At 53.6% G+C, this 25,149-nt stretch overlaps 11 protein-coding genes across 11 annotated transcripts in view; 4 read left to right on the top strand and 7 right to left on the bottom strand.

The window, feature by feature from the left end:
• Positions 1-164: 164 nt before the first annotated feature.
• On the top strand, positions 165-1,155 carry K452DRAFT_323789 (uncharacterized protein; the record flags this gene model as incomplete). Its single annotated transcript, XM_033544661.1, has 2 exons — positions 165-949; positions 1,020-1,155. The coding sequence occupies 2 exons, from the start codon at positions 165-167 to the stop codon at positions 1,153-1,155; spliced, it is 921 nt and encodes a 306-aa protein (XP_033402378.1).
• An 879-nt stretch (positions 1,156-2,034) lies between these two features.
• Positions 2,035-4,709, bottom strand: K452DRAFT_282844 (uncharacterized protein). The gene is made up of 6 exons (XM_033539658.1): positions 4,615-4,709; positions 4,502-4,552; positions 4,322-4,448; positions 4,095-4,260; positions 2,850-4,038; positions 2,035-2,793 (listed from the first exon to the last, which is right to left on the bottom strand). Exons 1-6 carry the CDS (start codon positions 4,655-4,657, stop codon positions 2,525-2,527), a joined length of 1,845 nt encoding a protein of 614 aa, XP_033402377.1. The 5' UTR covers positions 4,658-4,709; the 3' UTR covers positions 2,035-2,524.
• A 37-nt stretch (positions 4,710-4,746) lies between these two features.
• On the bottom strand, positions 4,747-10,072 carry K452DRAFT_314912 (uncharacterized protein). The gene is made up of 3 exons (XM_033543811.1): positions 8,883-10,072; positions 8,602-8,832; positions 4,747-8,552 (listed from the first exon to the last, which is right to left on the bottom strand). Exons 1-3 carry the CDS (start codon positions 9,798-9,800, stop codon positions 5,052-5,054), a joined length of 4,650 nt encoding a protein of 1,549 aa, XP_033402376.1. The 5' UTR covers positions 9,801-10,072; the 3' UTR covers positions 4,747-5,051.
• A 272-nt stretch (positions 10,073-10,344) lies between these two features.
• K452DRAFT_355139 (uncharacterized protein) lies at positions 10,345-12,359 on the bottom strand. The gene is made up of 2 exons (XM_033545939.1): positions 11,656-12,359; positions 10,345-11,595 (listed from the first exon to the last, which is right to left on the bottom strand). Exons 1-2 carry the CDS (start codon positions 12,248-12,250, stop codon positions 10,631-10,633), a joined length of 1,560 nt encoding a protein of 519 aa, XP_033402375.1. The 5' UTR covers positions 12,251-12,359; the 3' UTR covers positions 10,345-10,630.
• Positions 12,360-12,942: 583 nt separating this feature from the next.
• K452DRAFT_282841 (uncharacterized protein) lies at positions 12,943-14,229 on the bottom strand. The gene is made up of 6 exons (XM_033539657.1): positions 13,795-14,229; positions 13,637-13,745; positions 13,557-13,582; positions 13,404-13,498; positions 13,296-13,353; positions 12,943-13,247 (listed from the first exon to the last, which is right to left on the bottom strand). Exons 1-6 carry the CDS (start codon positions 14,211-14,213, stop codon positions 13,184-13,186), a joined length of 771 nt encoding a protein of 256 aa, XP_033402374.1. The 5' UTR covers positions 14,214-14,229; the 3' UTR covers positions 12,943-13,183.
• An 897-nt stretch (positions 14,230-15,126) lies between these two features.
• K452DRAFT_282840 (uncharacterized protein) lies at positions 15,127-16,524 on the top strand. Its single transcript, XM_033539656.1, has 3 exons — positions 15,127-15,338; positions 15,452-15,663; positions 15,720-16,524. Exons 2-3 carry the CDS (start codon positions 15,465-15,467, stop codon positions 16,088-16,090), a joined length of 570 nt encoding a protein of 189 aa, XP_033402373.1. The 5' UTR covers positions 15,127-15,338; positions 15,452-15,464; the 3' UTR covers positions 16,091-16,524.
• A 1,625-nt stretch (positions 16,525-18,149) lies between these two features.
• On the bottom strand, positions 18,150-19,055 carry K452DRAFT_262664 (uncharacterized protein). The gene is made up of 3 exons (XM_033538617.1): positions 18,874-19,055; positions 18,554-18,795; positions 18,150-18,452 (listed from the first exon to the last, which is right to left on the bottom strand). The coding sequence occupies exons 1-3, from the start codon at positions 19,009-19,011 to the stop codon at positions 18,266-18,268; spliced, it is 567 nt and encodes a 188-aa protein (XP_033402372.1). The 5' UTR covers positions 19,012-19,055; the 3' UTR covers positions 18,150-18,265.
• Positions 19,056-19,182: 127 nt separating this feature from the next.
• On the top strand, positions 19,183-20,735 carry K452DRAFT_282837 (uncharacterized protein). The gene has a single exon (XM_033539655.1). The coding sequence runs from the start codon at positions 19,195-19,197 to the stop codon at positions 20,554-20,556; it is 1,362 nt and encodes a 453-aa protein (XP_033402371.1). The 5' UTR covers positions 19,183-19,194; the 3' UTR covers positions 20,557-20,735.
• A 457-nt stretch (positions 20,736-21,192) lies between these two features.
• On the bottom strand, positions 21,193-23,439 carry K452DRAFT_262662 (uncharacterized protein). The gene is made up of 5 exons (XM_033538616.1): positions 22,981-23,439; positions 22,411-22,926; positions 21,988-22,358; positions 21,654-21,941; positions 21,193-21,600 (listed from the first exon to the last, which is right to left on the bottom strand). Exons 1-5 carry the CDS (start codon positions 23,181-23,183, stop codon positions 21,368-21,370), a joined length of 1,611 nt encoding a protein of 536 aa, XP_033402370.1. The 5' UTR covers positions 23,184-23,439; the 3' UTR covers positions 21,193-21,367.
• Positions 23,440-23,836: 397 nt separating this feature from the next.
• On the top strand, positions 23,837-24,976 carry K452DRAFT_195193 (uncharacterized protein; the record flags this gene model as incomplete). The annotated part of the gene is made up of 3 exons (XM_033535936.1): positions 23,837-24,052; positions 24,116-24,613; positions 24,698-24,976. Coding segments are annotated over 3 exons (993 nt in total), but the record flags the coding sequence as incomplete, so codon positions are not given.
• K452DRAFT_323781 (uncharacterized protein) overlaps positions 24,972-25,149 on the bottom strand; it is a gene marked incomplete at both ends in the record, with an annotated part of 4,163 nt that continues 3,985 nt past the window's right edge. The window contains one exon of the mRNA XM_033544660.1: positions 24,972-25,061. Within this exon, the coding sequence (XP_033402368.1) occupies positions 24,972-25,061 (90 nt within the window). The remainder of the gene's footprint in view (positions 25,062-25,149) is intronic.

Below are 25,149 nucleotides of genomic sequence, written 5' to 3'. Positions count from 1 at the left end.
TTCCCTACACAGCACGCTTCTATCCTCCAGTCTACTAATCTCCCAATTACTCTCTGTTACCTATCATCGACTAATTACCTTTATAACTAGACCCAAACAAATAATCAATCCTCATGTCGTTCCTCCGCGCCGCAACCCGCACATTCCCCACCACCACCAACAACATGCTGGCGCGCAGCGCGCTCCAAAAGACAGCACCACGGGCCTTCTCGACGGCGCGGCCACTCGCCGAAGCGCCCAAGATCCTGCTCGAAGACAAAGACAACGGGTTCGGGTTCATCCGGCACAACCCACGGCCCGCGAAGCCGCGCACGGCGGGGGTGACGGAGATCCGGGGCCCGTACTACAGCGCGATGGGGCCCAACTACCTGTCGGACGTGCTCAAGACGATGGGGCACCACGTGGACGGGCTGAAGTTTGCGGGCGGCAGCTTCAGCCTGTTCCCGGAGGCGGCGCTGCGCGAGCTGATAGAGCTGGCGCACGCGCACGGCGTCTACGTCTCCACCGGCGGCTGGATGGAGCACGTGCTGACGCAGAGCGACGCGGGCGCGGCCGTGGACCGCTATCTCCAGAAGTGCAAGGACGTGGGCTTCGACGTCATCGAGGTGAGCACGGGGTTCTTGTCGCTGCCGCAGCCCGACTGGCTGCGCTTGGTGGACCGCGTCCACCAGTTCGGCATGAAGGCGAAGCCGGAGCTGGGCATCCAGTTTGGCGCTGGTGGCGATACTGAGGCATCGGATCTCGAGTCCATGGGCTCCAGTGATCCGAGCAAGGTCATTAATATGGGCAAGAAGTTTATCGATGCCGGAGTCGAGCGCTTGATGATTGAGAGCGAGGGCATCACCGAGAACGTCAAGAGCTGGCGCACCGACGTCATTCAGGGTATTCTCAAGGAGCTGCCCATGGAGAAGGTCATGTTTGAGGCTGCCGACCCCAAGGTTTTCAACTGGTGAGTCCTCTACATACATACCTACGCCTCTCACCAATCTCCACCGCTAACAATATCTCCCTCCTAACAGGTACATCCGCGAGTTCGGCGTCGACGTCAACCTCTTCGTCGACCACTCGCAGATCGTCCAGCTCTCGTGCCTGCGCCAAGGTATCTGGGGCATGGCCGACACGTTCGGGAAGATCACCACCTATCGCCCTTCCTAAGCCTGCACCCCCATGTGGGCGGGCGGGCCATAACGACCTGAGATGACACCATTAATGCCGTGATCGAGGAGTTGCTTGTTGTTATCTTTGCTGGTTCTAAAGCGGTGTATGTGTGCGTGTAGTTGAGCGAGACGAGAAGACCCGGCCGGCAGGCAGGCTATGTATGTAGAAGTCTGTCTGCTGCATGATAATGTCAAATGAATGTTCACACGAGATGTTTCTTTCCTATAAACATGACTATGGCATAACATCCCTCGCCATTAATGGTGATTCACCGTTCAGCGGGATAGGGACGGATCCAAGCAGTCCCTAGCTACAAGACTGAGTCCTGCACATAATCAAGAAGGTCTTATAACCGCGCACGTACTACATGCACACACCTTAAATGTTGTTTGTACGGAGTGGAAAGCAAATCTATTATCCCCTTAACCCTTTCTATGCCGTCCTGCAGCGTGCGGCCTACCTACAGATATAGAAAATATCAAATACATCTGCATACTCACAATAACCACAGCACAATAACCAACCGTAGCCACAAGACATCGTTCATACAGAAAACACATCACACCTTTTACACCTCAATATAACGTCACCTATTAATTCATTTGGCTTCCTCCAAATACTGGACCTGCTCTTTTCCTCGTTGTGTGTTCTTCGTAGCCTAGTTAGTACAACCACTATTATGCGTGCACGCAGAGCATACCTGTACAGCATGCTTCTCACGCCCACAGCCCACCGACCCAGCGCCCTTAGCCCACGTGAGCTAAAACGCGCACGCACGCCCACCACCACCACTACCACCAGAAGCATCATCCGTCACACACACACGAAGCACAGCGACATACATACAACACGAGATCACGGGCAGTAGCAGCAGCAGCGGTTGGTAGAACAGGTAGGTAGGTATTCAGGCGACAAACAGGCGCGCAGGAGCTTCTTTTTCTTTTTCTTGTTACTGTACTTGTCGAAAACAGCAGACCGATCAGCCAGCCAGCAGCAATAACAGCAGCAGCATCGTCATCCCATTCCCCCGCCAGCAGTCAAGATCAAGCGCTACAGTATGGAGATATACGCTCGCTCACGCATCACGCTCAAGACGAAAACACAAACAAAAGCAAAGCCTGAACATCGGAAGTGTGGTAGTACTAGGCCGTGGACCGTGGACCATGAGACCGTTTGGGGGCCGCTAAAGCCTTTCCATACACAAAGTGAAGGACATCATAACACTTTTATTTTTGGAAGCCCGTTGCACCCGCCAAGTCTAAATGAGAAAAAAAGCCGTTTGGTCAAAAAAGGAACACATGAAACCCCGAGACGGCCAATCGCCGTCGCATTTTCAAAAAGCAAGAGCCTAGTGCTCGCGATCCGTTTACCGGGTGGAGAAGGCCTTGGTGACGGTCCTCTTGAGGGCAAGCTCCTTCTTCTTGAGGTCGTCGGAGCCGGCGTCCTCGATCTCGAGCTGGGCCATGGCGTCGGACAGGGCAGACTCGATCTTCTCCTTCTGGCCGCGCTTCAGCTTCATGCTGGTGCCGGGGTCGGAGATCATCTCTTCGACACGGGAGATGTAGGCCTCGAGCTGTTGCCTGGACTCGAACTTCTTGGAGAAAGCCTCGTCCTGGTTCTTGAACTTCTCGGCGTCTGTTCGATTGATTAGCGTCTTGTTCAATTGAGTTGGCATCGTCATGGGGGCTTACCGTTGATCATGCTCTCAATCTCGGTGGACGAGAGCTTACCAACAGAGTTGGAGATGGTGATGTTGGCAGTGCGGCCGGAAGACTTCTCGGTGGCAGTGACCTTGAGGATACCGTTGACGTCGACCTCGAAGACGACCTCAAGCTGGGCGTCACCAGCCTTCATGGGAGGGATAGGGGCAAGGGTGAATTCACCCAGGGAGGTGTTGTCCTCGCAGTTGACACGCTCACCCTGGAAGACAGGGAACTGGACGGTCTGCTGGTTGTCGGCAACAGTGGTGAAGGTCCTCTTCTTGATGGTGGGGACGGTCTGGCCACGGGGAACGACGGGAGCGAAGATGTTGCCCTCCATGGCGACACCCAGGGAGAGGGGAACAACATCCAGAAGCAGGAGGTCGGCGGTGTCGGCGGAGGTGGCCTTGCCGGACAGGATACCGGCCTGGACGGCGGCACCGTAGGCAACAGCCTCATCGGGGTTAATGCTCTTCTCGAGCTTCTTGCCGTTGAAGAAGTCGCTCAGGAGCTTCTGGATCTTGGGGATACGGGTGGAACCACCAACAAGGACGATCTCGTCAACCTTGGACTTGTCAATGTTGGCGTCCTTGAGGACCTGCTCAACAGGGACAATGGTGCCAGTGAAGGCCTTGCCGTTGAGCTCCTCGAAACGAGCACGGGTGATGCTGGAGTTCAGGTCCTCGCCGTCGAACAGAGAGTCGATCTCGACGGTGGTCTGGGTACCGTTGGAGAGGGTACGCTTGGCACGCTCGCAAGCAGTGCGCAGACGACGGAGGGCACGAGCGTCACCGGACAGGTCCTTCTTGGTCTTGCGCTGGAACTCCTTCTTGAAGTGGTCAAGAAGGTTGGTGTCGAAGTCCTGACCACCAAGGTGAGTGTCACCAGCGGTGGCCTTGACGGTGAAGACACCACCCTGAATGTGAAGAAGGGAAACATCGAAAGTTCCACCACCAAGGTCGTAGATCAGGACGTTCCTCTCCTTCTCGGACTTGCCGGAGCCGAGACCGTAGGCGATAGCGGCAGCGGTGGGCTCGTTGATGATACGGAGGACGTTGAGGCCAGCAATGGAACCGGCGTCCTTGGTAGCCTGACGCTGGTTGTCGTTGAAGTAGGCCGGGACGGTAATGACGGCCTTCTCAACCTTCTTGCCGAGCTTGGTCTCGGCAACCTCCTTCATCTGTATGGCGGTCAGTTGACTGCGTAATTTTCTTGCGTTGCGCACGAGGTACGTACCTTGCCAAGAACCATGGCGGAGATCTCCTGGGGAGAGAAGGTCTTGGTCTCGTTCAGGTACTCGACCTGGACGAAGGGGTTGCCGCCCTGGTCGACAACCTTGAAGGGCCAGGACTCGACGTCCTTCTTGACGGTCTCGTCGTCGAAGCGACGACCAATGAGACGCCTGCGGACTGTTAGCCCTCGTGCCGCACAAGAAAAAAAGATTTTCTTGGCGCCCAACTCACTTGACATCGAAGACGGTGTTGATGGGGTTCATGGCAGCCTGGTTCTTGGCGGCCTCACCGATGAGACGCTCCTCGGCGGTGAAAGAGACGAAGGAGGGAGTGGTGAAGCTACCCTGCTCGTTGGCGACTGGGAAAACATGAGTATGGGCTCCACGAGCGGCGGAGGCGCGGGAGACGTACTGATCTCAACGTTGGTGCCCTCATAGTTGGCAACGCAAGAGTAGGTGGTGCCTGCGGGGAAGAGAGCAGGTTAGCGGCGCGAAAGAGGATTGAGCGGAGGGAAGGCAGCATACCAAGATCGATACCGATCGCACCCTCGTAGACTTCGTCACTCATGATGAATATGGGGTTTCTATGAGGGTATTTGGAGGTTGAGGTTGAGAGATGGAGGGTGGAGGGTTGCGCGAGGCCTTCAGAACTTTTGTGCACAAATTGAAATTTTGCCCATTCTTAGTAACCCAAAGCTCCGCGCTACGCTAATCTAGTCGGGGCTTAGGCCACTTACCGCCACGCCGCTCCGGCTACCGCCAACGTCGCGAGCGCCGACGCGAGAAAATGCTTTCACTGCCACCGCCGCCGCCTAGCGCATTAACTACCTACCTACTAACAGAAAAAATGCATGCAAATCCAGACCGGCCGCCGCCTGGTGCCCGGAACGCCGTGCCTGCGTGCAACTTTTGAATGAACGAAACAGTCACCACAAAACCGAACTTCCTCCATTCGCCATTATCTATCTACTATCTGCCGGTGGCTTCGGCTTCCCCAGCTTCAGCTTCAGGCTCAACTTCGGCTTACCCTCGCCTCCTGCCGAAACCGGCGGGCTCCCGGCCGGTGTCGTCGTCGAGGCAGGGCTGCCTGCAGACGGTTGCCTTATGGGTTGCGCTGCCGGCTTTGAAATCGGATTAGGCCGCGGAATCCCACTCGAAGGCGCGCGCTGAGTGTTGACCGACGGTGGCCGCTGCATATGTGGCGACGGCGATGGACGGTGTCCGACTGCCGGAGATGCTGGGCGCGATGCCGGTCGTGACACGGGACGTGAATCCGGCCTGTCAAGTCGCGATTCCGGCCGCGATGATACTGGGCGCGAGGCCGACGGTGCTCCTATCGGGCGTGGTAGCGGACGAGACTCCGACCGTGCTTCTGGCCGCATCTCTGTTCGTGAAGCTGGGCGCGAATCCGGTCGCGCTTCTGTCCGCGACTCCGGCCGCGATTCCGGTCGTGGCTTTGACTGCTGCCCGAGTGGGCGTTGCTGCGGGTGTGATGGCCGGATCGACCCATTGAGAGACGAATGAACCTTGGGCGGGCGCGGAATCGTGGGGGCGGGAGGTTTGCGGAGGATGCTGGCCAAGCTCTGAGGATTGACCTTGAATCTGACCATTTTGCGACGCTTCTTCGGCGGCGCATTGGAATCCGGTGTAGGTCTTGGAGAAGGCGTAGGCGGCTTCGCGAACGGATTGACGTTTTTCGGAAATGGAGATTGTATCTTAGGAGGAGCGGGGACGCTCGGGGTTGGAGGTTTGACGATTGGCGCTGCCGAAGGGGTGGTTGCAGAAGCAGGTGCGCTCGGTTCCTTCTTGACGCCTCCCAAGTTGAGCTTGAGTGAAGGTAGGCCATTCGGCTTGGGTGGAGCAGATGGACCAACATGCGGTCTTTTGGCCTGTGGTGCGTCTGCAACTGAACTCCGACGGCGTTTTTCTGTGGATTTGCGCAAAAGTGCTTGCTCTCCCTTGATCTTGTTGAGAGGCTTCGTGCGCAGTTTTTGGCTTCTGGAAAAGGTCAATTTGCCCTTTCCGAGATGTCTGACGCTCCAATATTTGGGGTATTTAATGGCAACAACCAGATCAAATTTGGGCTCAAAAAGCAGCTGGCAAAGCTCCAGTATACGTCCCCATTCTTGAAGGCCCACCGAGGGCGATGTGAGTGCTTTTCTTAAGGCATCCTTCAGAACTTGGTTGTTCTCAAGCTCCGCTTTCAAAGCCTTTCGCGCACCGGCTATGGTCTGTGTTCGCTCCTTAATTGCTTGGCGAACTTCGGTGGAAACTTCCTGCTCGATAACGAGGCCGCCATCTTCAACTGCCGGGGCCTTTTCTTCCTGCTCTTTCTTCCCAATGGCAATTTTGCCAAGGCCTCGGCCGATCATATGGTAGACTTGTTCCCGAACATACGGCGAAGGATCGTACGCCATTGTGTAGAAAAGGAACTTTAGAATGGTTGGTGACAGAAGCATGTCCAGCTCAACCAGACATTCCATGGCCTTGAGGCGGACGAAGTCAGCTGCCCCCGGTTTGGTGTACTGCAAGAAATCCACGGCCTGACGAGGGACAATTCCATTTTCCATCAGAAGCTGCTGACAATGGAGCGCCGTGCCAGTGATCACGTTTTGATACGAAGGTATCCATTCATCAAGCCTTCGATGACGCTCAATTTCGTTCATTGCGTCCTTCTGGAACTCAGTTATGTCTTGTTCATCCATAAAGTCAAATTCGTCTTGTGCCAAGTTGTTAGTCTTCTTGTCATTCTTGAGGACTTCGGCGAGACAAGAGAGCAGAGTTGCCACATAGTGACAGTCTGAGAACTCGTTGTGAGAGTTGTCGTTGAACTTCAACTTGTCAAGGATCCACCTCTTCGCCAACATGTGACCTTTTCCGTTCTCATCGTGGAACTTCGCAATCGCTCTAGGAATAGCGCACTGGACCAGGTATTGGTTCCTATTCGAAAAGTCGTTGGAGCGGACCATTGGCGAGTCCGGAAGACAAAAAAGTTCTTGGAATGCTTTCTGTAAATGGAAAAGGCCTATGTTATGAATTTCAGGTCCGAATGGCACGGCACATCTTGCAATGCCGTCGGCAGCCATCGTGCGGACTCCGTGGAAATAACGATGATCCATAAGTGTGCGCGTTAAAATGGTCGATATGAGAGGATGAGGTCTTTGCGACATGAGGTATTGAACCGACTCGACTTGCGCTACCACGTCGGGATCTTGCTGCAGCTGCGAAACGTACATGTAATGCGGCTGTGCAAACGTGATTTTACAAATCCACTCGAAGTCGGCATCCATCCGAATCCACTCGTAGTTTTCTTGGTTCATGGCATTTTCGTCCTCGGGCGACCAGTCGGCAAATTTCCAGGTTTGAACGTCTTGCTCGGCATCCAAGATATCGCCCAAGCAGTAAAGCAGGACGTCGTCTTGGACTTCGCCATCACCAGATATGTCAATACCCGCAGCAGCAGCAGCTCTTTCTTTCTGCCGCCGAGACCGCTTTAGTCGGGTGTACTTGGTGTTGTACGGGGCGTCAAACCTCGTTGTGGAGTCGTGAATGGGTACGACATGGTCGTAAGGCGTCCCATCCGCCTCATGAACTGTGATTGTCATGGCACCAGTAAAAACCCTCTTCGGCTTCTTCTTCTCCATGCTACTGTTGCCTTCTTTGATCTCTTTCATGAAGCTGGTTGGATCGAGATCCTTAACTTCTTGCCCAAAGTCGTCCAAGTCGTCACCCTTTTCACCCTGAGTTTGCCTGATAGCAAACTCGATGACAGATTTCTTCTTGTTGAAGCGTTGTGTGACGAAAAAGTGTGGGCATCCAGCGCCATACACCCACTGTCTCCAAAAATCGGGTATCGGCTTACTTTCGAGGTATTTGTCCACGATTCCAGTGAAATCTTCGGTGGAAATGGTTCCGTTCTGCAGCTTACCAGTCTTCGCTTGAAGGAGGACCTTGTAGATGACCTTCGCCACTCCCATTTTTGCCATCCTCTTGATCTTCTGATTCAAAATGAACATGACTAGAGGGGCCTTCAACTCCATAAACTCGACCTCTGAAGGATCAAGGGCGAGATATTCTCCAAGGTCTTGCAGCGATGGTCTGTTTGCATCAAGTTGGACAACCTTGTCCGCCATAGTCTTCATCCGGAATCGGTGTTCGTTTCTGCCACACAACTGTTCCATAAAGTCGTCCGCCATAAAGTGAGATACTGCATAGATTACCCACCAATCCTGAGGACCTTTGGGGATGACATTTACACCTATCCATTGACTAGCAAGCGCGTGGACGAGCTTGCGTGTAACGGGTATCAGTGGATCCATTATGTCCTCAGGAAAGAGAAGGGAATTGCTGCATAGTGAGAGTGATGCCGCGTGAGCGATATCAGGAGTAAGGTCGTCTACGAATATAACCTTATAGCTTGTGAAGGGGTAGGAAATGTACGTCTTGGAGAAATGATCCGTTGCCTGGGGCTGCGTTAACAAACCTGCTAAGAATTCAAGTGGACTGCTTTACCTTAGCCAAAGCCATGCACGTGTTTCTGACTTCGTCGTTCCTTCCTGGCAGACAGAAGCCGTGCACTCGGATAGCAGCTTGGCCCATCATCTCATCGTCGTCACTCTCGCGCAGGTCCGAAAGGTCAACATGTTCGAAAGGACCTATGGCGAATGCAATGTGTTGAGGTGCCACGGACGACGCGCAGCTGAAAGTTACCGTTTTGTGAGAGGGGTCCTTGGGATCGACAATCTGAACAGTGTTAGACATCTTAGCGCCATTCGATTGGGACTACTACGTACATCATCGGTCATGTCACCAGAACAGATTACCGACAATTCCAGCGCTTTGTCTTCTTCACTTAGATCCAAGGGGTTCTCATCGACATCAGGCATTGGCACATCACTATCGTGACTGACACCGTTCGGCAGGCCGTTGGCCTGTGTAAGCGGAGGTGTGGGTACCCCATTTGCACTGTTGGTCAAAGGCAGGGAAGCGGCGTTCCGGTAGATATCGCCAAGCGTTCTCGGATACCGTATAGAAATGTCCCAGACGCAGCGCGAAGATCCGTCGTCCACGCATGGAAACAAGCAGGAAGCGGTACCTGGAAACTGTGTATTCCGCGTATAGACATGTGGGTATCTTGTATCTCCTTCCTCTAGGCCAACAAAGTGAAGGCCATCCCGGAAGTTCTTGATTTCATAGTCGATGACGATCTTAAGCGGCGTGAGAACGGGCCCATTGTCGTCAATTGTTCTGAGCGCTGGCGTTTCTACGAGTGAGCCGAAGCCCATGAGGTTTTGCGATTCAGCTGTGAAGGCGCCCAGTTCCCTAATTTGCACCTTATCGGGGATTTTGAGGACCAAGTCATCATCACATTCGCCTTCCAGGTGTTTCTCCACCTTTTGCCGCAGGATTCGATGGTGGTGTACCGTGCTCCTCTCTGAAAGATAAATATGCGAGTGAGGATCGTCGTGGCGAAACTCAGCCATCCGCCCCTCGACCTGCACTTGCTTGACATGCGCTTGCCGCAAGTTCAGTTTGACATGCTTGAGTCCTTTCGAGTGAGGCTGGACTGTAATTTCCGCCCGTCCGCTCAGTGTGCGTTCCGCGAAATCAACGTCGAGGTCGACCTTTTCCGAATAGACAGAGAATCCGAGCCCAGGTGGAGGGGGCGCTGTCGCGGCCGAAGCCGCGCTGGGATCGAAAGGACCAGGCATGATGCCGTTCCAGGTATCAACCAGAGACCCTCGTCGCTGAAGTTATCCTACTCATCGCCAAGATTATGAGCGCATGCTAGGCAACCGTCGCCGGCGCGCGGTGGTGGTGCGGACGCGAGGTGTAGCGGTCGGTGGAAACAAGCGCGTAACCGGTCGAGGAAACGGAAGGCGATTGAGTCGCGGGGCACGGCAGACTCGAGCGCGGCGAGCAGTGGTGGCGGTGGTGGTGGTCGGAGGGGTTGTCCTCGAGCGAACGTGAGCTGTGGCCGTCGCAACCGTGTCGCGGCTTTGACTGGGACCGCGATGCCCAGCTCTGACGCTGCTGCTCATCGGAGCCATCTGCGCCGACCTCCGTGCTTTCGTAGCGCGGAACTGGGACCGAGCTTGGCATTTCCTCGACAACCTCGCAGAGCCTCGCCAGATCATTCCACCACATTTTAATCTAGCATTTTGCTGTTCACAATGTCAGGCTTGCAGCGGTTTGCCAGTTTGTTAAGCAAGACAAGTAATGCACACACAACATCATCGACTGTTTTCAAGACCTGGCCAGGTGTAGGCACAATTTCAAATGCGTCCAATGTCTGGCTGTTAATAGGAACTGCATTAAACTAGATGTACACACCTCGTTTGCCTTTGGAGCACCATGTCCGTAGCCCGCTGCGCGCCGAAAAGCAGTCCATGAGAACCAGCTTGACGAACACTCAAAAAACGCCGGGCCCTAACAAGCATGTGTCCCTATGTGTGTCCTGCGCGCCCATGTTTCGAGCACAGTTCAAAACGCCATGAAAACTAAAAAGAAATAAAAAGGCTATTGGTTGCTGTACAGGAAGCTACTGCTTCTTCTCTCTCATCCTGCGCCGTTTGTTTCGTGCATGCGCACGTAGCGCATCAGGAGCCAGATATTCCTCTGGTAAGCCGAATTCTTCCTCGACAAACTCTGGAATGGGTTGTCCAAACGCAAGTAGATTACGTCCGTGCCGTTGTTTACCCAGTGCAGCAGCACGCATGTGAGGCTTCGAATAGAATGACGTAAAAGGTCTTTCCGGCGACGGCGGTCTGTAGATGATAGGAGGTGGAGGAGGCCGTGGTTTTGATTTGCTTGATCCACTGGCCGAGATTGCTTCTTGCTGAAGTTGCCTTGCTGCCCAGACATCAACATCGCTGGAATCGGCAGGTTCGCCGGTACTTTTCTCTTCCACAGGCTCGGCTTCGTCCTCTTCTTCTTCCTTGGCAAGCAAAGCTTGCTCCTTCTCCATTTTCAGTCTCTTTTCTTCTTCCTTCCATACTCGGAACTTGTCCACTAAAGCTCTGACTTCAGCAATGAAGTAGTCGCGCTTGGGCTCCCATTCCTTCCTTTCCGAGTCGGTGATACCCGTGATACCCATGACGCGTAGCCAGTCATGGCCAAGAAGCCCGTCCAACAAACGCTCTAATTGCACTTTTTCGTGCATAGCCCTTTCTTTCTCTATGTTGCGAAGTTGTTTCTCTTTGCGCTCTGCGCGCCGATGTGCCTTGAAAAAGACATCATCGCCCAGAGGATCGCTTGTTATGTGATGAGGAGTGTGCCGAACAATAGTAGAAAAATCGACGGTCTGTGTGCCGCTGTTCACTTGAGCAACGGGCCTATAACCGTTCACGTAGGCGGACGGACCATTGGCGGAGGATTGAGAGGAAGTGAGGACAGACGCACGCCGCTTTTGCGCCGGTGGCGCTGGTGCTGCAGGCACGGGGATTGTAGGGGCTTCCTTGAGCGGTTCATCTGTAATGTAGATAGGCGCATCAACCTCTAGGAAGTCTATTTTGCGTCAACCATTTACCCTATACCAGTCGCAAGGGGGTCACAAGTTCAACGTACCTGGTTGCTGGGGGACACCTGAAATCACCTCGTCATAGTTTGGAAAGTATATAGCCAGGTCGCTCTTTAAGCGCGATCCTCCATCTTGACTCCTCAGCGTTCTCTTGTCCTGAGATTGTGGTGGCCCAGAGCCGGGGACCAGTAGAGCGCCCGTGCCCTCAGGCTTGGGTGTTGCGGAATTCGAGGGGACATCGTCCTCGCGGATGTCTAGCGATGTTTGCACGCCGTTGGTGGTTTGTACTAGCCCTCCGTGAGGCTGTGTGACTGTGACTTTGGTCGGAGGTCTCGGTTCCTCAGCGTTGCTGATCGGGGTTGCGCCCTTCTTACGCGTTGAGCCGCGGTTCTTCAAGGCAGGGTTGGCGCCCAGTAGCTTCAATCGCTGCGCTTCTGGTGATGCAGTGGGAGTCTTCTCGGCTGGCGCAATCGATGACGTGCCGGAGGGAACAGAGGGCGCGTGTTGCGACGCGGGCGCGGCTGCTGTCTGCGATGATGGGCGGCTCTCGTTTGGCTCGTCGGTCGCGATATTTTTAGGACCAGGTCGACGTGTGAAGCGCCCACTTGAGGAGCGGTTCAATGGTCGCGAGGAGCTGACCATTGTTTGCTTGGGCTCCCAAGGTCATCTTTCTGTGCTCTGCGTCCTCAGGGATTTGCGCTCTCTAGGGCGATGTGAAAGCTTGCGAGCTCGGGCGTACCGCGAGCGTGTTAGGGGACCCTTCTGAGTTTGGTCGAGGCTGTAGGCGAAAGGGAAGCGTTTCGCAAGGGCTAGCCATCATACACGAGTTCACATTAAAATGCACTTTCACAACCAGCAAAAAAGTCTCAACGAACTTCACTCATGGTCTGTCGCTGGCTGAAACTGGATGTCGCAATGGTCAGAGCGTCTAGCGGAAACATGCGGATGCTATTGTCGAATAGACCGCCGGCTGGCTCAACTTCTGGGCCATGATACGCTCCCTCACCAAGATTTCGCGTTATTATCAGAAGGAGGCTGAGGGTTTTTCGTGATCCTGCACACCTGCCTCTAGTCATGTGTTTATAGAGACAGTCAACTCGCGCCATTGGGCGTAGTGCCGTTTCATGGGGCCAATGCCGCATCGTTCGACCCCGCATAGCTCAAAGGCAAAGCGCATGGCGGATGCTGACCGGGATGTGCTATACTATCTCCTTTAAATCATAGCTGAGGCCATGAGCACTTGGGCCGAATCCGTGCAACGCTCAATGCAGCTACCCTTTGCCTAACCGCTCACAAATGGGCAAGTAAAAGGCTCGAGATGAGCAAGTTTATGTCGTGCTTGTGATGCTATCACTTCAAGAGTCCTGCCTACTCAGTGACTTTGTAAACCCTCAAAACGGGACATGGTTACCAAATTAGAGTTAGACATATAGTCTAAGTAAGGAATAGGATGTTTGGCGCCGCCACATGATTTGACATACGCTTGAAAAGCAAAGTGTAGTGGCTCATTCAGCTGTTAAAGTACAAGACATTAATTGTGCGCAGCGGCTTAGGAAGCAGTCAGACGGCTTGTATTTAGGTAAACAGAAACTCTTTGAGGACAGGGGATGCCGAAAATTCTGGGTTAAGGAGAACGCAACTGACCGGCATTAGAGAATTTGCCTGATATTCTAGAACGTGAACTTACTTGAGAAAATAGGAAAGACCGGCTTTCCGCTTTTCAAGGAATCGTTGCCTGAATCGGGCTAAAGACAAGTCAATAAGCGGCCGGCAAAGATAGATGCAGAAGACATACATATCATGCTCTTAGGAGGGAGTTCTGGCAGTGACGCTCCAGCGAGTGGGAACGTCTGTTCCAGTTTCCTCCGTAACTCGTCAAACTCGGAATACCTGCAACAACATGAACATAAAGCTAGGGGTGCGATGCACAATGGAAAGCAAAGCATACCGCTTTCTGATTTTCATGGGACCTCCCTGTCCAAGATCAGCGACTGCATTGTGCAAGAGCTGCACAAACAAGCAACTCACGTCCAAAGTTTCCACGGTACAGTTCCAGACAACATAGTCGCCCATGCCTGGAACGTTCCCGCTGACGATAACGTACGAGTCAATGGTGACATTTTTAGCCCATACAGCGCTAGAATTGAATTAGCGTTGAGTGCTTTTCAGCGCCATGTACGCCATACCTGTCATGTTCAGAGCCCTCAACGGTGTTGTCCTGCAGGCTAATGGGGTCGGCGCGGTGCTCTTCAACCGAAGCGTAGCTCCAGGTCGAAGCACCCCGCTGGCGGCCCCAATAGGGAGGGACTATCTGCTGATCAGGCGCGGTGGAGTCTGGGGTAGCAGAAGGCTGGGCGGGTGAAATGTCGCCGTTTTGCGGCGGGTGGCTGGGAGAGTTAGGAACAGATGCAGCAGACTCCATCCATCTAGCGCGGAGGAGGACTCGGGCGGACAGGAACACAAGCAAGGAGGTGATGCGGTTCGATTTCAGTGCGGGTCGGTCGAGGGTGGCCGACTGACGGAAACGGGCGAGTTGCGGCAGAAAGAAGGCCCGTGACGTAGTGAAGGGTGCACGGTTTCTGCGGGGCCCGAGGGCCTCTCCCATGCAGCTTTTGGGGCTGGCTTACCTGGATGCACCTCATCCGTGCCAAGGCTCCCTGTGCTCCTGACCTTGGCCACGATTTAATTGACTGATCCATCCCATTTCCACCTTCGCCCATTGCCGCCGCCACCGCTATGACCGTCACTACCGCAAAGGCACGAGGCTCTGATGCCACTTCTGCTTTTTTCTCCTCCCAAGCTTCGTACGGATGCATGCCGGCGGCGCCGACAGGCTGTGTCCCAAGCCATGCTGCATCTGCCGCAATCCGGCCCAGCTCAAGACATGGGTTCGGGATCTCGGTCCAAGCTTGTGAGAGAGTGACCTGCACTGTTGCCGCTTGCGGCGCCACAATAGCGGAGCCATCCTCAGCTTACCACGGCTCTGGCCGCCGGATACCCTCCCAGAGCATGTACGACCTTCGGAGTCGCGCGGATGGAATGCTCGCGACGAGGTGGTGTAGAGGGTAGGTAGGGTACATTACGGATACGATATGATCGCCTTCCCCGGTTGTGAGGTGCTGGATTGTGGCGTAGTGTCGTAGACCCTTAAAGGCGAGCAATGGCCATTGGCTCTTGCGTCGCCAGACCTGGCCGGCATCACCTGCCTGCGGAGAAAGCTGGTGTTTGCTGCCGCCGCCCGGCAGGCGGCGTGGTGCCACCTTCTGGTGGAATATTCCAGCGGCCGCGTATCGTGATTAGCATTTGACTGGCGCAATTGGCTGTCTGGCTTGCACTGCGGGCTGCATAAACGAGAGATCCCCGGCATGGATGCCGAACGACTGAAGGCGACCGGCCCCCGGGCCACGCAGGCGGTCATCGATCATGTTGAACAACTAGCTCGTGATGTTCCCCCTCCCAACATTGGTGAGCCGCCCTTGTGGATAAGACGGAATAGCGGGGTTTATTTTCGCACTTGTGGAGAGCTATCACCACCAGGCCTGTGCTTTCGTGCATATTGGAGCTAGCTGTCCCGGCCACCCTTAAACCCCCCTTCACTGCTGATCCGCCCGGCCTCACCTCTTTATCTCGCCTGAGACTCACCACTCGCTTCGTCTTCGCCTTCTTCAGACCCACTTCTTCACTAAACTACCTGTCGCTTTCCAAGCACGTCCCGGCCCGCCAAGCCTAGGTCAGTAGCTATATTACCGCAGCATTCCTCTTCTTTGCCCCAGCAATTAGCTCATTTTGCCCTCCGACTGCTGCCTACGACACTTCGCTGATCCTTTCCTTCGCAACCTGCAGCTTTTCTCTCACAATGCATTACTTCTCCATCTTCCTTCAGCTGGCGACCGTCGCCAGCGCCATCAACACCAACATCGACCCGGACTCTGTCTCTATCTCGGACAGGAACCAGTGGTGCACCTCCCAGAAGTCTGCGTGCCCGCTCATCTGTCTGCAAACCGCGAACAACACGGACTCTACTGAGGAAAACGACTGTGACCCGGACACCCTTCGTACGTGCTTGGCTTTGATTCGTCAATGTGGTCCGACCAATGCTAACTCGGAGTAGAGTTCTCTTGCGTCTGCTCCAATGGCCTCTCTCCGAACGTCTCTGAGTACAGCGAGACGATCCCTTACTTTGAGTGCACCGAGTACAACAACCAGTGCGTGAGCAACTGCGGCTCCAACAACCAGTGCTCCTACAACTGCCGTGCGAACAACCCTTGCGGCGCTCAGAACCCGAAGCGCGTCAACGCGACTACATCCGCATCTGCCACGGCTGCCGCAACCTCTTCTGCGGAAACTCAAGGATATGGCGGATTCGGCGATGACGACTCCAAGAAGAACGGTGCGAGTTCGTTGGTCGTCAGCCTGGGCGCCAACTACGGTCTTGCAGCTGTCGTCGGCGGCCTCTTCGCTGGCGCTGCTGTCTTGCTGTGAGCATTGAGGCGGAAATCAATGCCCGTTATCACATTCTTTTCCGATCTTTGCATCATTCCTGGGTCTTCCGTACTAGCAAGCAAGGCGTTCCTGGACTTTGGCATCACAATCCTTTCTGTCAGTTTACGGCGACTTCGTGCGCCTTTATGCAAGCAGAAAAGGGTTTCTGCTTTCTCTCTCTTTTCTACCACGATTCCAATGGCTCTTCGGTCAAGTACGTCGCCCGCCTCATACTAGGTATGAACTGGGCTTAATATTGGTTGGGCGTAAAAAAAGGGTGGCTACGACTTTCTTCTAATCCAAAATCAGTCAGGTTCTGGGCGGAATGTCAAACTACATTTTCTTCCCTCCAATTGCTGTCCTTAGCTGTCGATATCGGAATGAATAGACACAAGCAGATGCGATTCTCATGACAAACATGGCTTGCCGAGGTTGACATACTGCCGCATTGCCCGTGATCGCGTTGCCGTGAGGTTGGGACAGGGTGAGACAACTGGGGTTCGGGGGTTTTGTGGAGGACATCGGCCGATGCACGTCTCCGCACGCAGCCCCTGTCCCCGGCCGTTTCTCAGCTCCACCAAGCTCGGCATTCAACCTTATCAGTGGAGTAGCGGTCCGCTTGACTCATGTAAAGCGGTGGCCCCAAGCCCGAGGACAGCTTTCCCTTGCACATTGTACGGCAGGGACGTACGGAGTACCATTGACGAATCTCTTGGTATTGCGACACAATTCGATGCAGAGGTAACGATCTCACAACCATTGACCCCGCCTCGGTAGACTTCCCCACGGCAATATACGTAGACGACAGGATTACCAAATAACAACAGCCGCTCTAAACGCATCGTAAGACGTATATTGCTGATCGCTGGTGGTTCGATATGAGCGGTATGACGGACGCAAAGACCCGACGGCAAACACTCGATGCAGAAGCCATCTTCGCGCAAGCATTCTCAGTGCGACAGTGCGTCGCGGCGCGCATGGAAAAAAAAAAAAGCAAGGGTCGATGGGGGCGTTTTTTAAGGTGCACGTTCGCTGGCTTCTCCGCTCTCGTTTGATCGCCGGTCGTCCAGTGCGGGCCGCGTTATGCGAGATCATTTCGTGCGGAAGAAGTATGCAGGGTCTGGTTGTGCAGCACTATACAGAAGAAATCGATGCTAGCTGCTGCATCGCTGGGTATAACCCGGCCATATGGTCTTCCCGCGCATCTTTACCTGGTACCCGATTATGCTCTTGTCCGCGTTTGACGGTTGTGCTGCCGCTTTCTTATTCTCTAGCCTCCCAAGGGGTTGGGAACTATATTGGCTTGTCGCTGAACCCAGCCAAACTCCGGTTGTATCCGACGTTAATTGAGTTCGTACGCGTATGCTCATTGCTTTTTGTTTTTATTCTCCGTCCTCGATAGTGGCGTAGCTTTTATTCAACCATTAAACACAGGGGTATCTTTGGGTAGACAATGAGATATGTAGTACATTCAGATGGAGTCCGCCTCTACATTTTGCTTTTTTGGCAACGTTAAAGTGGAAACATGAAAGGGGGAGCTTCATTTGGCGCCCCGGCAGAAGACCCTTGCTAACCTCAAAAGGGGAGACTGCTTCTGCATCAACATTGAAGCCATTGCTATGTGGAATCCCATGAATCCTCTGGCATGATATTTGCTCCTCAGATCTCGAAATGAGCATGTCCTTCCTCTACCTATACTTACACAAATCTTGCATATTAGGAGTGATACACGTTGCTCACGCACGCCATACCTAAGTGTCTACAGGTAGGTTTTCCACCAGCAATCCGTTGTTACACCACCGGCTACGGCTGTTCTCCATTTTTGGCGGTGCACGTGTGCGAGTCATGAATAGTTCCCCTGATGGCGTTGCGATCTTGGTGTCGGGAATCTTGCACTCACCGAATCACGCGAAGATCATTCACGTCGGCTGTGATCATCATTGAAAACGGTGACCCCTAACAATGACTTACTCACCAGAGAATGTCGTAAGTCCTCATCGGCGGATTTTGCTTTGCGTTGTTGCAACTCGCTGTCGCTGACATCATGCACGATGGTCTTGGCTCCTAACAATCCAATTGCTCAGACTCACGGCCAGGCGCGGTCTCTTTAAACGCGGATGGCATTTGAACCGGATATATACAACCCTCAGCAACTCTTCTACTGGTACATTGCATCTAAGGGTTCGGGGGGTTCTTGCCAATGCCAGAAGCCGACTGCTCCGCCTTAAGGGTACCGTTCGCCAAAGCCTCGAGCTTCCTGGCCTGCTCCTCAAAGTTCTGCTTCTCGTAGTGGGCAATGACCTTGCTGAGGTCGGCCTGAGAACCAGCGGGGACGTTGTAGGGGGAACCCGTGTTGAAGGCCCTAATTGTTCATGCCAAATCAGCACCAGTTGCGGGAGTAGCATATGCGGAATCGCAATGCGGCGTTTCGCGGGGCTTGCCGGAAGCAAAGGACAGACGTACTCGGGGAAGTTCAGGTCAACGTGCCGTCTCGCGGTCGAGTTGAAGAACAGGTGGCGGTCGTGGGCCGCGGCCTCGAGAGCTTCGACGTGGAGCCTGTTGCGATCGGCCCAGATGTCCTTGTAGTAGTTGTAGGAGTTGACAAAGCGCGTGAACCAGAGCTTGTCGTCACCAGCGTTGGCGCCGGCCACCTTGTAGATGATGGCGGCGAGAGGAACACCACCGGCGAGGAGGTAAAAGGCTTTCTGCAAAGCGCATCATGGCATTAGCGGTTGCTTGGTGCCTCCTGGGGTGAAGGTCGCAGGGTGGGGGGTCGGACGTACGCCCAAGGGTTCGTCGGCCGGGTACGCGACGTCGTGGGCGCCGTGGTGGGCATCGTGGGCACAGCGGCGCGATTGGCGGGGGAGGGAGACGCGAGCGGTCTGCGCAGCCTTAGCTGCGCTTCTACGGAAGGCCTGCATGGCGATTGGAGGTGTGGTAGTTCCGACGTCTTTACGATGATGTTGTAGCTTTAGGTCGGCCTTGATTGGGCGACCAATCACATCCTTGGTCATCACGTGGTCACTCCGCTCTTATATGCATCTTACACCCCGCAACCACCTTTCTCCTCGCACCTTTCACCCTTTTCGTTACTATTTTGCAGCATGTACGCGCGAAATCTGCCCGATCTGCCGGTCGAACTGATTAATGATATCGTCCGTCGCATTGACCCAACTAGCTTTTTCAGCCTCAGGCTCGTCTGTCGCGAGCTGACAGCCAAGTCCTTCGACACATTCAGCGAGCGTTACTTTAGGACAAGAGAACATTTCATCTCCGACTATAGCCTCGATGCCCTCGTTGATATTTCGCGCCATGGCTTGCTTGGGCCAGCAGTCGAGACTTTGATCATCGACACGGATCCCTTTCAAGAATGCCTCCATTTGCCCGCGCCTTTGCCGGCGTCTCCGGGAGACTTTGTTTCCGAGCATGAAGAGGCATTGCTACAATTTGTCGAGGACCAGGACTTCCGTCGTGCGACTGGCAAAGACGCCATCCTTCTGGCACTGGCATTGGGGAATCTCCGAAATTGCAAGAACATCGAGATAGGGGACTACAAGTCTTTTTGGATATCCAAGCATCGTAAGACTTGGGGCGTCATGAAGACTAGTCGGCAGCTCGGGTTATGTGGCGTATTTGAAATCGGTTCAAACAGGTCAACACACGATGCTCTTTCATATGTCTTCCTGGCCATCCTCTCTGCCGCAGAGGCAAGTCATGCTATCATACATCGACTGAGTATGCATCTATCGGCGGCAAACTGGATGAGGTTTGAGACGTTACTGTTTCCAGTCCGTGTACTGGATCGGCTGCGCTCTGTCACGTCGAATCTCAAAGTTTTGGATGTCAGTGTTGCCTTGCCACAGGACGGAATCCTCTTAGAGGAGTACGAAGGTTGGGCCAGCCTGTTTTCTGCTGCATCAAACCTCGAAGAGTTGCACATTCGTACGGCGGATGCCAAGATAGAACACTTCGAAAACACTTTTGGTCGATATTTTCTCCAGGAATATTGGAATCGACTGAAAATATTTCAACTTCGGGGATGTATGCTCAGCGGATCAGTTTTACTGGCCTTCCTCTTGAAACATCGCAGGACCTTGGAACACCTTCAGCTAGCCTTCATTGATTTTTTGCAAGGGTCCTGCGTATCATTTCTGCGACAAGCGATCGAATGTCTTTCCTTGCACAAGATAACATTTCGTGCATTAGCAGAAGACACTCAACACAGAAATCAATCCACTATACTTGGTGGCCCTGCAGAAGGCTTATCACTGAACAATGGGTTGGCCCAAGATTCTTCTAATTCAGATCAAACACTGGGCGAATTGTCCCCGTTTGTCGAGATAAGTCGCACCAAAAAACTGAGAATACTGACCTACGATCGAGACCGGACGAGATTGTCAGAACATGTGCCTTGGAGTTTGTTGGTTGAGCGCCACCACCTGGAAACAGTGATCAACCTCAAATGATAATTCCCTTTTCATTCGTCATATCTACGGCAGGAACGGTAGATGTACGCATAATATTTCCAGTCTTCTTTCTTATTCACGACCTCAACGTCTCACCTTTAGCGGTCATTTGGCAGTATTGTAAATCACCTGCATATTTGCTTTTATATCCACCCATCTGTCAATTTCTAGCCGCCTCGGGTCTGTTTATTGCCAAAAGGTCATTTTTAACAGATCGCTTGCGGTGCATTGTTGATCACGTTCTTCAGTAACACCACATGTGAACTTGGTTCAGATACGTAGTGGAGCGAAGCAAAACATCGGTAGAGCTTTCTATGGTACGTATGACGGACAATAGGTACCGTAGGACTAAATTGGTCCATACACAGATAAATGCCAAAAACGGATCATCGCCAGCACACAAGATATCAACCTTGTAAAGTCAGTATGTACTCGGCACCTAAATCACCCCATTGTAGCTCCGCGAGTATAGTAGCGGAAGGCCGTAGCAAAATCATGGAAATACCCAAGGATGTCTGTTGCATAGGCAAACTGACCAAGCTGACAGCCACTTATTAACGTATCTAAATCTATATTGATGGGTGTAAAGGAGTTAAGGCATTCAGTGTACTCTCGACAAGTCGAAAGCTTCGATTTCTCCACTCCTTCGCTCCAAAGGCATATTTCACTCATCACATCCGCATATGAGTCCGTCCTTACTCTACTGAATACAACATGTAAGTCAAGATATTCTGTATAACGTCTAGCAATTTACGCATGCGTGCGTACGCTTTGGATGTAGGGCCAACACCGATTCATACAAAGACAGCATTCAAACTGCAGCATGTCCATGTGTTTCAAAAGGTAAACCGAAACACGCTATCCCAACACATATCCACAGAGCAGCGCTGACATAAATTGGGACAGTGGTGAAGCCAACATTTGCAGAGATCAAACTCGCGCAGAGTCCGCCGAATCGGAGCAGTGTCGCAGCAGTACCTGTCCCTGTTCCCCTCGAAGGGCCAGGGAAGGACTCAGGCGTAAAGGCGTACATGATAGCGTACTCTAACAGCCCCATCAGCTATGGACACTTTCAGTGTATCATCGATGGTACTCACCGAAGTTTCCAAGGATTCCAGTGACGCATTGGAAAGCCAGATCAGCGGTTTCTGATGTGGCGCTCGTGTACGCGAAAAGAAAAACTCCTGTCAAGGCGGCGGAAATCCCCATCATCCAGCGCCGTCCAAACCGTGTTTCCACGAAAAATCCCGCGGTTATAGGACCGACAGCGCCTACACCGGAGACAATGCAGTAGTTACGGTAAGTCTTGTGTAGAGTCGAGACTGAGTTAAATTTGTGTTCCAAATATGATGGAATAAAGCCAAAGTAGAGCGGATAGGCAATGCCTATGGAGATGTTAGCCTTGAAGACAATAAGGTGCAATATACTCACCGATGGTAAGCCATATCAGCCACGTAAGGCTCGTATGAAGAGCAAACTTCTTGGTTGCGAAGAGTCTTTGGTAGTTGACACCTTTGTAGTCTTGTAGGTTTTCTTTGATGACCTCCCGACGAGAAAGGCCCCTCTTTACGTCTCCGTCTGTAGACACACGCCCCAAGGACGCATCGATATTCTCCAGCATAGCCAGAGTTAGTGTTGGCTGCTTCCGGTTGAATTTGGCAATATGGTTGACTGCTGCTACAGCCTCTGCGTCGCGGCCTTTCGAAAGAAGGTAACGAGGACTTTCAGGCATCCTGAAAACGAAGAGGCGGATAAACCCAAAAGCCATAGCAAGGGCTCCCAGAGTAATCATGGTATAGCGCCTATTGTGTGTCAGCGATGCTTCTTTGTATTGTCGAGTTTGGAATTGCTGACCATCCCATGTTGTCCTTTCTGGAACAAGTTGTGTAGTCTGATGTCGACGGACAGGAGTAGTTGGCCAGAAAGACCCATCCTATGAGGGACACGACGACCTGGCCGAAATTCCACCAAGCCGACAGCGCAGTAAGCAGCCACTGATGGCTCTCTGGCACAAACTCTAGAAATATCATGGAGTCGACCGGGACATTGCCACCAGCGGCGGTCCCAATCACCGCCCACATGGCGCTGAAGGCGACGAAGTTCTGCGCACCGGCCACGGCACAGGCGAAGATGCCTCCGATCATTATGGTGGTGTTGAAAGCAGGCCTCCGCCCGATAAAGTCGGCAGAGGTTCCCCAGAAGTAGGCTCCCAGAATCAGTCCGATGTAAAACGCCACGGAGCTGTAGCTACGCTTCGTCACATCACTGAACTCGAGCGCCATGGCTGGCTGCACAGCACTGATGCCCTGGCTCCAGAAATTGTCGGCGGTCCAACCAAAGCCTCCAACGAGAAAGAGGCACCATTGAAACCTGGGGAGAATTGTCAAAGGTGGATACGGGATGAAGATAGGTGGGGAGACGTACCTGCCCATGCCAATTTCTTCCAGGTGCTTGCCTACAAGCTCGGACTTGAGCCGGTAAGAATCACTGACGGAAGCGCCATAGAAGTCTCGGACAACGGAGTCATCGATGGCTTCGACGACACCCTCGCTATAAGAGACGGATTGGTTGAGGTCTGCGGGGGTAGGCTCCTGGATCTTCTCGTCTTTGGTACTTGCGGAAGACATAATGAAGAGAGGCTATCCTGAGGTGCCTGAGGAAAACACAATGGAAGCAACAGTCTGAATCCGGTGAGGAAAAGGGTTGGTTGCCCTCGAAATATACCATGGCGGAAGACTCATTCACATACTCGAGCGATGCGAGCCAATCACCCATCGTTGCACCATCTATGGGTTTGGTGTAAGGGATTACCGGATAAAGTCATATACCGTACCATCGTTTCCTTTACGGTAGCCAGTAACCTTGAATGGACTTCACTGAGGCCTACGATTTCGTCACTAGCATGAGCGACAGACCCTCACAGGAACCCCAGACCCGATAAGTCAGCCCCATGATACACAAGCTCGAGATAATGCATGCTAGCTCTGTCCTCCACCTTATCGGATAGATGGCGGGTTTGACGTCTGCGGCGCCGGGCCAAGAATGGGGACATCCCACTCTTCAACTCCAAGTGCGGGGAGTGGAGAGACGGCGGCCTTATCTAAGCAGATAAAAGTGCAGCGGCTTGGAACGACTACACCGAAGGCTAATAGTTCAAAATAGCTTGCAATAAGCTTATTGACTGGCGCATAGCACACTGAGCACCGGACGCATAACGGGGATTTTTGCGCACTGTTTACCACATACATCCACCATGCCAAGCCAACTCAACACAGCCCGCAGCCCGCCCCTCCTTGACTTCTCCGCTTTCTACAGCGGAGATGTAGCCAAGAAACAGAAGCTGGTTGAGCAAGTGCGGGACTGCTGCCAGTTCAACGGCTTCTTCCAAATCACGAACCACGCGGTGCCGGTGGCGCTGCAGCAACGCGTGATGGCCTGGAACAAGAAGTTCTTCGACCTGCCATTGGAGGAGAAGAAGAAAGTGGGCAAAGGTGCAGTGCAGCCCCACACACTCCCCCTGCTAGCGACCCGAAAGAGGCAATCGGCACTGACGAGTGAGAACGGGGCAGACCTCAACACCTGGAACCGGGGCTACGAGCTGCTGCGCTCGCAAATCCTAGAGGAAGGTACGAACCCAGAGCTCAAAGAGGGCTTCTATGTCGGCAACGAGATCAGCAAAGAGCACCCTTATTTCGTGCACAAGAAGCTGAACAGCGGGCCGAACGTGTGGCCGACGGAGGCGCTGGGGGCAGAGGACGTCGCCGACTTCAAAACCACCTGCCTCGAGTACTACTACGCGGTGGTGCAGCTGGCCAAGGACGTGCTAAAGATGCTGGCGCTGACGCTGGAACTGCCCGAGAGCTTTTTCGACGAGTTTGCCCGCGACGCCGTCGCCACCATGCGCTTGCTGCACTACCCCTCGCAGCCGGGCGACTCGGACGAGAAGCTCACGCGCGGCATCGGTGCGCACACTGATTTTGGCGCCATCACGCTGTTGCTGCAGGACGAGGTCGACGGGCTGCAGGTCTGGGACAACGACGTCAAGGACTGGTTCGACGTGAGTTTCCTTTCTCTCTCTCTCTCTCTCCACTTCCTCTCCCATTCATATTTGACCTAGCTTCTCACTCACATCGCACACCAGGTCGTCCCCACGCCCAACGCTCTCGTCGTCAACCTAGGAAATCTTTTCATGCGGTGGTCGAATGACAAATACATCAGCAACGTGCACCGCGTCATCAACCGCTCCGGCCGCGAGCGCTACTCGATCCCCGTCTTCTTCTCCGGCAACCCAGACTACGTGATCGACTGCCTGCCCAACTGCAAGCCGCCCGACGAGCCCGCCAAGTACCCCCCTATCACCGTCGAGGAAGCCGTCGGCGGCAGCTACCGCGAGAGCTACGGCCGCGCCGAGAAGTTCAAGGCCGCGCAGGCGGCGGCGGCGGCGGCGGCGGCGGCGGATACTGCTGCTGCGCAGACGACGCGGGTGGAGGGTGAGAATGCACCGCCTGTGGCGGTGGCTTGAGGAGTGGGGGTGGTTTTTTTTTTTTTTTATTTGTTACCCCCCCCCTTATTTGTATTTTTGTTTTTGTTTTT

Source organism: Aplosporella prunicola (genome assembly GCF_010093885.1).
Source record: "Aplosporella prunicola CBS 121167 unplaced genomic scaffold K452scaffold_2, whole genome shotgun sequence".
NCBI lineage: Eukaryota > Fungi > Ascomycota > Dothideomycetes > Botryosphaeriales > Aplosporellaceae > Aplosporella > Aplosporella prunicola.
Note: the sequence above shows the minus strand (reverse complement) of the source record. Positions and strands in the feature narration are given on the sequence as shown.